The sequence below is a fragment of the Sorghum bicolor genome, chromosome 4, assembly GCF_000003195.3.
Source record: "Sorghum bicolor cultivar BTx623 chromosome 4, Sorghum_bicolor_NCBIv3, whole genome shotgun sequence".
In the NCBI taxonomy this organism is placed as follows: Eukaryota; Viridiplantae; Streptophyta; class Magnoliopsida; order Poales; family Poaceae; genus Sorghum; species Sorghum bicolor.
The window spans coordinates 56,693,709-56,708,754 of NC_012873.2; the positions used below are offsets into that span (position 1 = coordinate 56,693,709).

The 15,046-nt window shown below is 39.6% G+C and overlaps 3 protein-coding genes across 3 annotated transcripts; all 3 read left to right on the plus strand.

Moving 5' to 3' along the window:
* On the plus strand, positions 2,211-4,455 carry LOC110434481 (receptor kinase-like protein Xa21). The gene is made up of 2 exons (XM_021458603.1): positions 2,211-2,361; positions 2,715-4,455. The coding sequence occupies exons 1-2, from the start codon at positions 2,214-2,216 to the stop codon at positions 4,139-4,141; spliced, it is 1,575 nt and encodes a 524-aa protein (XP_021314278.1). The 5' UTR covers positions 2,211-2,213; the 3' UTR covers positions 4,142-4,455.
* On the plus strand, positions 4,724-6,171 carry LOC110434827 (probable LRR receptor-like serine/threonine-protein kinase At3g47570). Its single transcript, XM_021459567.1, has 2 exons — positions 4,724-5,354; positions 5,457-6,171. Exons 1-2 carry the CDS (start codon positions 4,724-4,726, stop codon positions 5,867-5,869), a joined length of 1,044 nt encoding a protein of 347 aa, XP_021315242.1. The 3' UTR covers positions 5,870-6,171.
* On the plus strand, positions 8,902-9,565 carry LOC8066151 (forkhead box protein G1). Its single transcript, XM_002452421.2, has one exon. The coding sequence runs from the start codon at positions 8,918-8,920 to the stop codon at positions 9,314-9,316; it is 399 nt and encodes a 132-aa protein (XP_002452466.2). The 5' UTR covers positions 8,902-8,917; the 3' UTR covers positions 9,317-9,565.

Consider the following 15,046-nt stretch of genomic DNA (forward strand, 5'->3'; position numbering starts at 1 on the left):
TATCGCAACTACTCTCAGCAGGAGCCAGATGGTCGACGGTTGACGTCGCACGTAAACACATCTACGGTTAACATTTGCACCAGCAATTAACAAATAGGATTAGTAGGTTTTTTGGGGAGGGGGGGCACGGCTCGAGAGAGGTTTGTGTTGATACTGATCAGAGCAGGACAAAGACGCAGGTGATAGTGGTGTGGTGTGTGGTGGATTGGTCCATGCGATGCCGCGCACGCTCCCGGAAAAGGACCTGTCGTTCGCCTTTTTCCGATAAAGGCCAGGCCGGGCCGGGGAGGGAGCTGACTTTAATTTATCATAGAGCATGAGACCAGACCATAGAGTGAAAAGCTCCACTAATCCGATGGAGGCCACTTTTGCACGTCACTTCAGATCGTCCAAGCTAGCTTTGTCGCATTCAGCGATTGTAATTCGTAAATAAATAAACGCTAGCAGTTGATGTTTGGAACGGGCACATATTTCTACTATCTTGTACAGAGACAGCCATCTCCTGTGCCTCGTGCAAATAATAATAAAATAAAATAGGGGGGGGGGGGAATGGCAAGTCTTTGTTTGAAATTTGAATGAGTAAGATTTGATTGTTTCCGGACTTGTAGAAATTTCTTGCAGCAGAACATGAGCAGATCATACCAGGTTTGCTTCGATTCTGGTAAAAAAAGTTGCTTGGATTGTCCTTTTTTTTAGAAAAAAATGGAAGGGTCTCCATTACACATAAAACGACACCAAATTGTTGACGACCAGCACATGAGTATAGTTTGGAATGCTATCCACAATCGGATCAGCACCCAAAGTCAAACTCACCTAGGGCAGCAAGGCTATCCGCAAGCAAATTACAACAACGGGGTGTATAAGCTACAACATAAAAAGAAAAATTACTTATCAAAGTCTTCAGATTTCACCACACAAGCATGGTTGCATCTGTTTCCAATACCACTCTTTGCATCCCCAAATCAGCTGCTCTCTCTGGAAGGCTTGACAGACCACAATCTCAACATGAAAAGCTTCGCTGACATTTTCAATCTTGCCATAACCTGAACTAGTGACACCACCGTCCTTTTTTTTTGAGAAGATCTTGGATTGTCCATTAATGTGTCATGTGTGAGGAACAGATAGCCTCCAACTTAGCAGCAGTTAACAAGATGGCCCAAGATTGCATCGAGGAAGACTGATTTTTCTTCTTCTTTTCTGCCCAGGACAAAACTGAGAAGAAACGGGCCCATTTGGCAAAATCGTGGTTTAGCCACCATACAAGACCACTTCTACGAGCGATTCAGCCCAATATATAAAAACAAGGCCCATTCAGTAGCTACAGCTGGCTCGGTTTTCACCGGCAGCTCGTACTCAATAAATTCGTCAACATTTTTCATCGACGATCTCCACGACGGGGCCTCCGAGCACTGCATCCTGTCATGCTGCAGTCACGAACTCACGATCCATATTTAGGCCTTGTTTAGTTCACTCTAAAAAATTAAAAAAAATTCAAGATTCCTCATCACATTGCACAGTTTGCCTGTAAATCACGAAACGAATCTTTTAAGTTTAGTTACTCCATGATTGAACACTGTTTGTCAAATAAAAACAAAAATGCTATATTGTCAAAATCTAAAATTTTTTTAATCTAAACAAGGCCTTATTCGTTACAATTTATGACGCGAAAGGGCCACTGGGACCCAGTGTAGGCAGTTCAGTTCAAGACCTAGGGCGACTGCAAAATACTTGAAGTGTTTACGTCGTGCCAAGTAAATGGTTGTTCAATTGTGTAACGAAAAAATAACATGACTAGATTTGTTGATAACAAATTAATTGTACTCCTCAGTCTAGTCTTGTTTATTTGGTTAATAAGCTCTGACATAAAGTACTGTTGGCTGATTTATTATGAGAGAAAAAACACTGCTAAATAGTTGGCAGATTGATAAGCTCAAGCGAACAAGACGTTTAATTGTTTTCATTCTCATCTATGGGATTCCAAGCTTCTGTCCAGCTCATACAACGACGGTGGCGGTGGGTGAGGACTGACGAGGATGGATGTTGAAAAGTAACCGGTGAGTTTGACGGACTCCGGGTCTTCGTTGCAACGCCGGTCAAGCTAGGATAAGGTGGTGTGACGATGATCGGATGATGCTAGTGTATGTGTGGATGTAATGCGGCTGTAATCTGTTTATAAACCCATGGAGGCCCCAACCAGGTTTGTTACTTGTGACATGTGCACAGCAGCTCATACATTAATTAGACACTTCACACTAGTCACCAACTCACCACCAAGCAAAACCAAAGCCATTCATTCGGCTTGTGCTCTTCAGAGTCGCAGGACAGCTGCCTTGCTCTGTAGTACGCTTCAGCAAAGCAGAGGTGCTTGCGTTCTTCTCTTTCCTCCTGTGTTTGCGAGTGATCAATCTTTATGTTTGTGCTCTGCTGTCAATCTTGTCGACGATCTCTTGTTTGCAGTTAAATTCCAACATTGACAAAGCTGCACCTTTGCTTTGAATTTACTATACTTAATTTATATCGCTGCCCGGAACCTGGTTCTATTTATCTAAAGTACTTTACTACTACTTAAATGAAGTTCTATTTTCTTGACATTGTAGTACTTTGTATACTCGTATACATGGCTAGCTAGAGGGTCATGTTTTGGCACAAAGTAGCTCTCCCGGTAAACATAGTACGCCACAATATTTATGTATACGGTTTCTACGTATTTGCAGGTAACAAGCTAAGGGCGCTAATGTCTGACCATCGGACAGTGAAACTCACCATGCTTATGCTGCTAGCATTGTTAGTGATATCTCATGGAGTAGGCAATATCAGCTGTTCCACTGTCCCTGAGAATAGCACGGACATGCTCGCCTTGCTTGATTTCAAGGCAGTCATCACCAATGACCCTTCAGGATCCTTGAGCTCGTGGAACACCAGCATCCACTACTGCAAGTGGAGAGGTGTCACATGTAACACGAAGAACCACGGGCGAGTCACGGCACTCAGACTTTACAACCAAGGCCTGTCAGGCTCTATTTCCCCATCTGTTGGAAACCTAACATTCCTTCATACACTAGACCTGTCTACCAATCAGTTCTCTGGCCAAATACCACATCTCAACAATCTCCAGAAGATGCAAATCCTTAATCTGAGCTACAACTCACTGGATGGGGTTATTCCAGACACGCTCACAAATTGTTCCAACCTCAAGCAGCTGCATCTCTACCATAACTTACTCAATGGTGCAATTCCTCGGGAAATAGGTCTCCTTAAGAATCTAGTCTTTTTTGCCCTTAATAACAATAATCTTACCGGGACTATCCCGCCATCCCTTGGTAACATCACCCATATAAAAGAGTTTTATCTTCAAGTAAATCACCTTAAAGGAACAATTCCTGATGAACTTGGCCACTTTTCAAATATTTCGATGCTGGGCCTCGGGGGAAATATGCTATCAGGTACAATCCCTTTAAGCCTATTTAATTTGTCCTTACTTCAAGTACTAGAGTTGCGTACAAATCAGCTAAGAGGGAGCCTACCAAGCAATATGGGTGATCGCTTCTCTAATCTACAAAAACTATTGTTGGGCGAGAATTGGCTGAAAGGTCGCATACCAGATTCCTTAGGTAATGCTACAACGCTAAAACAACTAGTTCTACAAACTAACAACTTCACTGGACAAATCCCTAGTTCCTTTGGGAAGCTTTCAAGTTTATCTGAACTAGACCTTGGGTCGAATATGCTTGAAGCAAAAGATAGTGAAAGCTGGGAATTCTTGCATGCACTAGAAAACTGCAGTGCTCTACGAGTGCTAGCACTATCAAACAATCAGCTGCAGGGGGTTATACCAAATTCAGTTGGTAATTTAACGGCTAATCTTCAATACTTATTTTTAGGTGGAAACAAGCTGTCAGGTACAGTTCCATCGAGTATAGGAAAACTTGCTGGGCTAATTTATCTAACATTAGATGGAAACAGTCTCATTGGTAGCATCGACGGGTGGATTAGAAACCTAAAAAACCTGCAATATTTATACCTTAGTGAAAACAACCTAAGTGGACCCATTCCACCCATCATTGGCAATCTTACGCAGTTAGCACGGCTCCTTCTAGACAACAATGGATTTGAAGGTCCCATACCATCATCCTTTGGGTAGCCCTCCAATGCTTTTAAGTTGAACCTTAATCATAATAATCTATAGAAGGGAGCATTCCACTGGAGATTAGCAACCTTAAACAACTTATCAACCTAGAGCTTGCATCAAACAAGCTTATTACTGGGGAAATTCCTGATGATTTGACACTGTGCCAATACTTAGTAACAATCGATATGGAGCATAACTTTATCGTAGGGAACATTCCAGAATCTGTTGGCAGTCTAGAAAGCTTGAACAAACTAAGTCTTGCTCACAACAACTTGTCTGGCACCATTCCAGCTGCTCTAGGTAGCCTGAAATTGCTCAATATGCTGGATCTTTCTTACAATAATCTCCAAGGAGAAATACCAAGGGATGGAATTTTCAGAAATGCTTCAGCTGTCTATCTTGACGGTAATATGGGTCTTTGTGGAGGAGCTTTTGATCTCCATATGCCCTCATGCCCTTCATTTTCTGAGAGAATAGAAAGCAAGTGCACTTGGTTCAACATATTTACCCCAATAGTTGGATTCATGTCACTCATAATGTTTATTTATGTCATATTTTTTTGGGAAGAAGACATCAAGAACCAGCTACACACTGATGCTTTCTTTTGGTAAGAAATTCCCTAGAATTTCTTATAAGGATATAGCTGAAGCTACGAGAAATTTCTCAGAGTTAAACCTAATTGGGAGAGGAAGTTATGGTTCGGTATACAGAGGGAAGTTGACTCTAGCTAAAATTCAAGTAGCTATTAAGGTATTTGATTTGGGGATACAATGTGCAGATAGAAGTTTCTTATCAGAATGTGAAGCTTTGAGAGCTATCAAACATCGAAACATTGTTCCAATCCTAACTGCATGTTCGACAATAGACAACAAAGGCAATGATTTCAGAGCTTTAGTTTATGAGTTCATGTCTAACGGGAATTTGGACACGTGGTTGCATCACAGATGTGCTGGTGTAGCCCCGAAATATTTGACCTTAGCTCAAAGAATAAGCATAGCCGTTGGCATAGCTGATGCCTTGGCTTATTTGCACAATGACTGTGGAAGGCCTATCATCCATTGTGATTTGAAACCAACTAATATCCTTCTTGATGATGACATGAATGCCCATCTAGGAGACTTTGGCATTTCAAGGCTCCTTCGTGATTTTCCGTCTACAACACTTGGGCATTCAGGTTCTAATGGCTCGGTCACAGTTAAAGGAACAATAGGATATATCTCTCCAGGTAAGATTATTGCCACATCATGTACTTGTGAAAGGTTACCTTTTTATGTGCATGAGTATTTAAACTTTACTGTATCAATCATTTAATTTACCTATTTTACAGAATATGCTCAAAGTGTTCATGCATCAACTTGTGGGGATGTTTATACTTTCGGTATTGTACTTCTGGAAATGCAGATGCTAATTGGAAAAAGGCCAACTGATTCAATGTTTGAGGGTGAAATGAACATTGTCAGCTTTGTGGAGAAGAACTTTCCAAAACAGATGTCACATATCATAGATGCTCATCTCCAAGAAGAGTGCATGTCCAAGCGCTTTTTGCTAGCAAGAGTGGAAAGGGGAAATGAGGTTCATCAATGCCTGATGTCTCTCGTTGGAATTGCTCTTTCTTGCACACGTCTACTCCCAAGCCAACGAATGAACATGAGACAGGTAGCAGCTAACTTGAACACAGCTTCATATGCTATACAACAGTTACCCAGTGCAACTGTGCAAGGGCAGATCATTCTTCGTTAGAGCTTGTATAATTAATTTAGGTCGTGCTTCGATACAATATAGGCATAAAGCTGGAAAATGGAGCATGCTGAAATTGATGCACTTGAAAGGGAAATGATATGCCAAAAATTTTCCCCAAATTTTACAGTTTCTATTCCAATTTGGATTAGATGAAAGATTTTCCATTTCAAAATGGAAAGATCTTTTGCTTTAGAGAGCATTAGCAAAGATGTCTGTACGCTATAATGGGCGAAGAAAAAAAAATCATTCTGCGTCTGTAGCATAAAAAACATGATCCACATATTAGATGATTTTGACCGGTACTCCCTCTGTTCCCATATAACAATTTCTAAAATCTGTTTTAGTCAAATTATCTTAAGTTTGATTAACTTTATTAAAAAAAGTAACAACATTTATGATATAATGAGCACATTATGAAAGTATATCTTATAGTATACCTAATGATACTAATTTGATGTCAGAAATTTTGATGAGTTTTTTTAGAAAGTAAGTCAAAGTTTAAAAAGTTTAACTTAAGACAACTTTAAAAATCTAGTTATTTAGGGACAAAGAGAGTATATATAAAACAGACCCATAATCTAAAAGGGGTTAAGGATAGAGAAGTTACAAATTATGATGTGCTTCCAAGATGCATGTGGAAAAGCAGCTTTACTTAATCTGTCAAACATGCTTTCTAAGAGATATTCTCTAACTTACGAACCCAAAGAACATATACATAGACTAATTAAAAGTAAATAAGTACTCATGCTCGTCCATTACTTGAAGAAACATATTTTAGAAATGCCTCTATTTTTTTGGACAGAGACGACTCTATCAAAATCGCTTCTAGAAAAATACCCTCTATTTTTAGAGACAATTAGAAAAATTAAACTGTCTTTAAAAATACTATTTCTAGGGATGGCTAGGCTAGGCCTTTTGGCTTCCTCTAGAAGCATTTTTGGTTGGTAATTTAGCCCACCTCTATAAATAGGTACGGTGCAACATAATTAAATTCATAGTTTTTTTTTCCAAATGAAGTCAAATACATATACACTTCATAAAAAAGTTATAGCATTTGAAGATATGTGGAACTTTGTAGTTAGCTACATTTCAATTTTAAATCATTTACCACCTAAAAATTATGTTTTAAGTTCTCATATTTTATTTTTTTAAAAAAATCAAATAACCTCAGATGAAGAAAAGATCTAAATCTAAATTAAACCAAATTGCTAAGCCTTGCAAACCCAGTGGCGAAGCCACAATATTTTTCCTCGGTACCGGTGCACCATGGTGAAGAAAAGTACATGATCTATCTTTTCTGCAAACTCCAATCCGGAACTCATATTTGTTTTTTCCTACGAGCCAATACCGAGTCCATCAAGTGCTCCTCCCCCTCCATAAATATGGAAGCAAAATACCGTCTTGTTATATATTATTAGGTATAATATATGCAAACACCCTGTTACTAATCTAAATTCAAAAAAGTCAAAGACTCGGACATGATAAAGCACTAAAGCAGACACTCAATCAAATCAACGGAATGCACATCTCCAAAAAAAAAAACTAACATATGCTTTCTTTGGTTGCAAATTGGGTCTACAGGACTGATTTATATATTTTTTCAGTTATATAAACAGTAATAGTTCTTTCCAAGTGGGGAAAAATGAAGATGAAATTATAATGTGTACTTTCGTGCCGTTTAGAAAAGGCAGGTCAAACAAGTTGTAGTGCAAAACTCTTTTTGTGCTAATTTTGAACAATTATTATGGTGTCAAAACTTTATGTATTTCAATTTACTTGGGGTCCGTTTGGGACTACTCCATTAACTCTACTCCATAAACTCTTAGGCCCTGTTTAGTTTGCCACCCAAAAAATTTTCATCAATCCCATCGAATCTTTGGACACATGCACGGAACATTAAATTTACATAAAAAATTTAACTAATTACACAGTTTGGTTGAAAATCGCGAGATGAATTGTTTAAACCTAGTTACTCCATGATTAGCCTTAAGTGCTACATAAACCACATATGCTAATGACAGATTAATTGTACTCAATAGATTTGTCTTGCAGTTTCCTGACGAGCTATGTAATTTGTTTTTTTATTAGTTTCTAAAAACCTCTCCCGACATCCTTCCGACATATCCAATTTGACACCCAAAAATTTTCATCAACAATCTAAACATGGCCTTACTCTAAAACTTTTATAGTACTCAAATGCTCTCATAACCCCAACATTAAGTTTTACGGCTATACACCTGTTTGGCTAGCAAAGTCCTAAACAGGCCTTTAGAACACCATTTTGCCCTGGTGTGCGAGGATTATTTTACTTCACATGCACCTTTTCTATTCTAATATTAAAAACCAAATTTTAGCCTATTTTTTTCCTCCATCTCCCTAACTACAGAATAGTGAAGAGTTTGTTTCGTCTTATTTTTTATTTGCAAACTGCATTTACACCTTTTGTATCTCGTATATAACCAGGATTGATATGGCCCATGCTTATACAAGATAAAACAACTCGTGTCTAGTAATGATTGATTCAAAGTCAGATTCCAAGATATATAGCGCCGTGCCCTTTGGCCTTGTTTACTTCCACCCAAAATCCAAAAACTTTTCAAGATTTCCCGTCACATCAAATCTTTAGACGCATGCATGGAGTATTAAATATAAACAAAATTAAAAACTAATTGCACAGTTTGATCGAAATTTACGAAACGAATCTTTTAAGCCTAGTTAGTCTATGATTAGACAATAATTACCACAAACAAACGAAAGTGCTACAGTGTCCCGAAAAAATTTCGGTGAGGAACTAAACAAGGCCTTTGTATCTCGTATGTGATTCAGATTCATAAGTAAAATAAGCACTCGCGTCTAACAATGATACGCACCGACAAAATTACTAGCAATGAAAAAGAACACGAAAACCTGCCGTGAAAGTGGTACCAAAGGACTCTCCTCTGTATATCTGTATATCACCAATATAAGAACCCTGCAATGGTGTGGCCGGGCAGCACAAATCTCAAACACCAAGTGGCGAAATATCAGCCGCAAAAAAAAAGCAGAGGCATGGAGTCGCGTCGACATCACCAGAGGTCCCGCAGCGCACGCGGGCCACCCACGCTGCCGCCCCTACACCAGCCCCACCCTCGCCACCACCACCACCCGCCCCCGCACCACCGCCAAAACCCTAGCCACTCCCCCGCCGCCGCCTCCTCCTTCGTCTACCGTCCGCACCAGCCCATGGAGGAAGACGCCATCTCGACGCTCATGGACATCGACGACTCGCCGCTCAGCGCCGCGGGGGCCGGATTCCTCGACGAGGAGGACGGGGACGGGGAGATGTTCCTGGCTCCGCACCGCGCGGGCCGCGGTGGCGGCGGTGGCGAGACCCGCGGGCCCCTCCTCTTCTCCGGGTTCTTCAACAGCTTCGACGGCGCCGACTTCGACGACGACGACCTCGCCTGAGGGAACTAACCGCCCGGTTCGGTAACGGAGGTTGTTCGTGGGTCGCGATCCGTGTTATGTCGATATCGTGATGGGCTCTCTTAATTAGCGTATCGGTTCAGACTCGTTTGAGCAATCTGAAGATGTTTAGGGATCAATATAAATACCTTTGTGCCCTGTGGTTCGTGGATCACTGTGCATGTGTTCTTCCGTATCTTTTTGGTACTTTGGCTCCATTGGCATGATCTATTGAAGTTTCCTTTGTTATCATTCTGTCTCTGTTACACGATTGACTTGTTATAGGTGAATAGGTCGTTAAATGCCTATATCTGCTCCTGGAATTGTGTGTTTCTCGAATTGTGTAGGCTGTGAGTTATTTGATTTATATAATTTGGGGTTAGTTAACAAATTGTGTTGAAAGTTACCATTTGTCAACAATTTAACCGGCTAGTGAAGACAATTCATAGATGCTTTGATTATTTTGTGTTGAAGTGGAAATATCACATTAGCATAGGCACATTTTTTTGAAAACACTGCATCAGTTTGCAAATCTTGTATCGCAGGGAAGTAGTTTTAAATCTGCTTCATAGAAACTTTTCCATCATTCATCAAATCAGAATTTTCATAGTTATACTGTCTACTAGAAATTTGGTTCAAAACTCAAAATTGGGAGAGCATGCCTAGTTGTAATTGCCATAAGCATCACCATTGTTCCCAAGTAGTATCAGAGTCGCTAATAGTAGGGTATGAATTGAGCTCGGGAGACAACAGAATTGGGAGAGCATGCCTAGTTGTAATTGCCATAAGCATCACCATTGTTCCCAAAATAGTATCAGTCACTGATAGTGGGGTATGAATTGAGCTCGGGAGACAACAAAATTGGGAGAGCATGCCTAGTTCTAATTGCCATAAGCATCGCCATGCAGGGTATGGATTGAGCTCGGGAGACAACAAAACTTGCTGCACTGTTTTTTTCCACCTGATTAATAAAGAACAATTACAATGCCAACATTAAACATTGGAAGTCTGTCCTGGCTTCTGGTAGGGTGTAGCTGTATCATAGTGTTCTTTAGCAATTTCTGTTGTTCCTTGGTACCGATGGGCTTTTGGCAAAAAGCTCCATCCACAACTTTTTGTTCCAAGCCAATGGCCTTGAATCAGTCAACCCCAGTTTCATTTGCTTCCTGAAGTTATATTCAGAAATCAGAATTGGGTGGATTCTAAGTTCAAATTTAAATAAATTACCATGACTTTAAATATGTATTATTTCCATTGATCATAAGTTGTAGGGCATACACTGCTTTGATGTTTCTTTATATCAATACAAAACTGTTCAAAAACATTTCTGTGGTAGGGTCACTTCCATTTTCATGTCATTCCATGTCTTTTATCTGGATGCCCCTGACCTAAGCAGCCCAACAACAGGCAGCCGATAGGAGGCAGCCACCACAAGGGCAGGGATGCGAGAAGGGGACTATTATAATAGATCTATTCTTTCTTTCCTTGTTTTATTAATACACCTCCTCCTTATATAGATACAGAGGTTTGCTTGACAGCTAAGCAAGACGATTAATCTTATCGCTAACCATAACCCTATTGGGCGTCTCGTACTACTGGGCCTAGCTGACTGCCCATGAAACAGTCAATGTCTATTGAATTAGTCAGGTTCCTTTGTAGAATAAAGGCCCCTAATGGACCTTTCATACTATTGGGCGTAGCTGACTGCCCATGTCATAGCTAATGCCTATGGAATATCCAGGTTCTGTTTTAGAAAAAAAAGAACAGGAAGGGCAAACCCCTACTGAATAAATAAATAAATATATATTGAAAAAAAAAAGAATTGAGTTTGTTGTCGTCTTGTCTCTTAAAATTGGGTCAGTGGGTCATGATGATTCATACAGGCACAAGTCATTGCTAACTTTTTGGTTTTTATAAGGCAAACTGAAGTTGTGTAAGATAATAATTCTTTTCATATGTGAGATTATGTGTGTTTCCTTATTTTCATATGCAATATTGTGTATTTTCTTTGAGATTTTGTATTTCACAGTTATTAGTATATAGAGGAGTGTGAAATATTTCATCTTAGAACTTGTCTCAGTTCTGGATTTTAAAATTGAAACCCCTTGCAAGCTAGTTTTGCAAGTTTTGTCCTTGAGAATCACATGCAATATTTTGCTCTGACATGGTATTGGCACATTGGATCCAGCTGCTTATATTTCAGCTTTGATTTTACTCTGAAACTTATTCTTGCACATTGGGGAGTGGTTCATTTGGATTTAGTTGTATTGATACTGAGAGGTTTTTTTTGTAACATGTTCTAAAGCTCCTTCAGAAATTTTCTTCTGAACTGGTATCTGGGAACTGGTCATTTCTTCTGAACTGGTATTTGGGAATCAGTCATTGCTAGTTCATTTTCTTCTAGAGGTTTGGTCCAGAAATCAGAACATGGACAGGGAGGACCATGCATAGTTCAGAGTAGCATCATGCAAAACAGCAAAAGAGTAACTCCGCCTAAGGGCTTTTTAGATGCACATGTATCCCCCTCAATCCATGAACTTGAACTCCACCTAAAAGCTAGTTTGGATGGAGTAACTTGAACTTGAACTCCACCTAAAAGCTAGTTTGGATTGAGGGGGATACATGTGCATCCATACAAGCCCTAAAATGTAAACTGCCATGGTTTTCAATTTGTAGTGTCATCAACTTGTAAAAAGTTGTAACAAACAAATCCTAGTATTTGCTGGCAATATAGAATAGTTTCAAAGTGTACCAAGCTGTTGCAAACTTCTTATGGTGAGCCTACCTGCATCTGCTTAGCTGTATATTGTTATACATGTAACTTCAGTAAATGTTTAGTTATATATTGATAACATAATGTAGGCAAGCTCCGTCTGATAGATTGTGTCCGAAGTCAATGTCTCTTGGTTTGTCAATGAAACGACCATAAAGATGCAGTAGTCTATCATATATGTAGATTGGTGTGGTTGTTTTTCTCTGGCCACAAGTCATTGTTACTTTTGCCTCTGTAGCGATTCCAGCAGTGCTGTATGTGAGACTGTATGGTTCTTAGCTTTTCGGGTTATTTGTATCATTGTATGATTCTCTAATTGAAGTGAAGATTGTGGGTCGTTTTCTGTTTTCATGTTTCCTGATTTGTTGTGCCCAAACGTAGCTAAGTGTGTTGCTTTCCCGGTTCGCCAGCATGTAAAACCTCTTTTTTATTACTCCCTCTGTCCTTAAAAATTTCAATTCTTAGAATTCGTGTTAGTCAAACTTTACAGAAAAGAACATTAGTATCTATGATCTAGAAGTTGCAGCTTTTAGAGACGGAGTCGGTATTCTCTATCAATGAAAGTCATTGTCAATTGTCATGTCTTATGTCCGTTAGTTGAAATAAAAAAAAGAGAGAAATTTGTTCTTACAGTTTTTGGTGAAAGGATGACTTGCAACTTGTTTTTTTCTAGCACAGTATCTGTGTATCGAGGGTTATATGACTATATGAGGATCCATGAACCAAGCCAATGAACCAAACAATCAGTATGTCACCGAGGGTTATATGAGGCTCAATGAGACCATGACGACTTTGCCTGGTTGATAGGCATACTACTACTGATTTTACTCAACTCTATCTTCACGATAAGAGAATCATCTTGGATTTGAGTTTTAGCACACACCAGTATCAAGCAGGCTAAAAAACCCTCACTACTATTCATCTTCCAGATGCATATTCATTATAGTATATCTATATTATGTTAAAAATTATTAATAAGATTTTTATGAAAATTAATTAAAATTAGAAATAGAGTCAAAATTGCATATAATTCTTTTTACCGCCGGGCCCTCCTCCAACCGGATCATTGTGGAGCTGCATAAAGATCCGCCTCCTCTGCCTGGTGCACGGGACACGCGTCGGCCAGCCACTGGCGTCCCCACATGTTCGGGGGATGGGGGGACACGGCGCCATACGACCAGGGGATGCCTGCCGGGTCCCTTCCGCCGGCGTCACGTCGCTCTGTGCCCGCGCCCGATCCCAAGGCTCCCGTATACATGTGTTTAGATTGGAGATGAAAAGTTTTTAGGTGTTAGAAAAATGTCGAAAGAGGTTTTAGAAACTAATAAAAAAAATTACATATTTTGTCAGGAAACTACAAGATAAATCTATTAAACATAATTAATCTATCATTAGCACATGTGTGTTACTGTAGCACTTAAGGCTAATTATAGCACATGTGTGTTACTGTAGCACTTAAGGCTAATTATAGAGTAACTAGGCTTATTCGTCTCGCGATTTTCAACTAAACTGTGTAATTAGTTTATTTTTTTATCTATATTTAATGTTTAATGCATGTGTACAAAAATTCGATGGAATGGATGAAAATTTTTTGATACATACAGAACTAAACAGGGCCAACGCGCCGCTCCGCACCGCACGTGTCCGTTGCGGCGCGAGGGGGAAGGGGCCACACAGTCTGTCGCCACATGGGATCCTTGTCGCGCCGGCGGTCAAGCGCCTGGTCAGCCGGTGGTCCCACCGGGACGGAAACGGATAGAGACGGACACGGTGGCCTTCGTCGTTGCTCGTGTAGCCCGTGGGCCGTGGGCCTCTACTGTCGCCCTCGCCCACGAGTTGTTTGTGTTTGACCGTGCCGTGCGTTTGTGGTCGGTGGATTTTCAGAACTCTGGATGGATCAGTGGGTCGTCGCTTTCGGGTTTCTCTTCCATCCACTTCTCCTTTCTTCTGATTCCAGCCTTGCGCTGATAAATATCTGCTGCCAAGCAAGCATGCGTTCCACGCTCCCAAAACATCATCCGGAAGTGTGAGAAACAAGGAGGCAAGAAAGTTGAGATGCCATGCTCAATTTTACAGTTTTTTCTTGTGTCATTGAGAAAATACGTTCTATAATGTTTATTCATTGAGGCCTTGTTTAGTTCCTAAAAAAATTTGCAAAATTTTTCAGATTTTTCGTCACATCAAATTTTGCAGCACATGTAGATAAAAGAAATAACTAATTACATAGTTTACCTGTAATTTACAAGATAAATCTTTTAAGCCTAGTTAGTCCATGATTGGATAATATTTGTCAAATACAAATGAAAGTGCTACAGTATTTATTTTGCAAAAAAAAATTAGAAATAAATAAGGCATGAATGTTGTAGAGGTTACCTTTGCTTCTACATTAGTTAATTTCTACGGGGTATAGATGGTCTTTTTACTTTGATTCTTTCTGGGCCAGTTCACATGCATTTTTGTTCTTACATCCTAAAATACAAGTCAATCTTTTTTCAATTTTGACCAATTATATGTCAGAGAATATTAATATTTATATTACATATTACTATCATTAGATAGATCATTAAATATATTTTTATAATAAATTTATTTGAATATATAAATATTACATATATTTTTATACAAACTAATTAAAATTGAGAAGGTTTGACATGCATGAATCTTATAATGGCTTTCTTTCTAGGACAGAGGGAGTATATATGAACAAGCATGTTAGCAATGTTCTTTTTTCGTTATTTAGATACCACGCCCCCTCTCAACCCAAAAAACAATTGATGTCCATTGGCTAAGTCCCTTTAGCATCGGCCCGTGTTACAAACCGGTGCTAAAGGAGTCTTTAACCCCGGGCCATAAAAGGGCCGAGGCTTTTGACGATTTTAGACATCGACCAATGTCTCATTCTGTAGTAGTGATATATACGTGACTAGGAGAAAGGGGGCTCGTTATTAGATATCACGCAC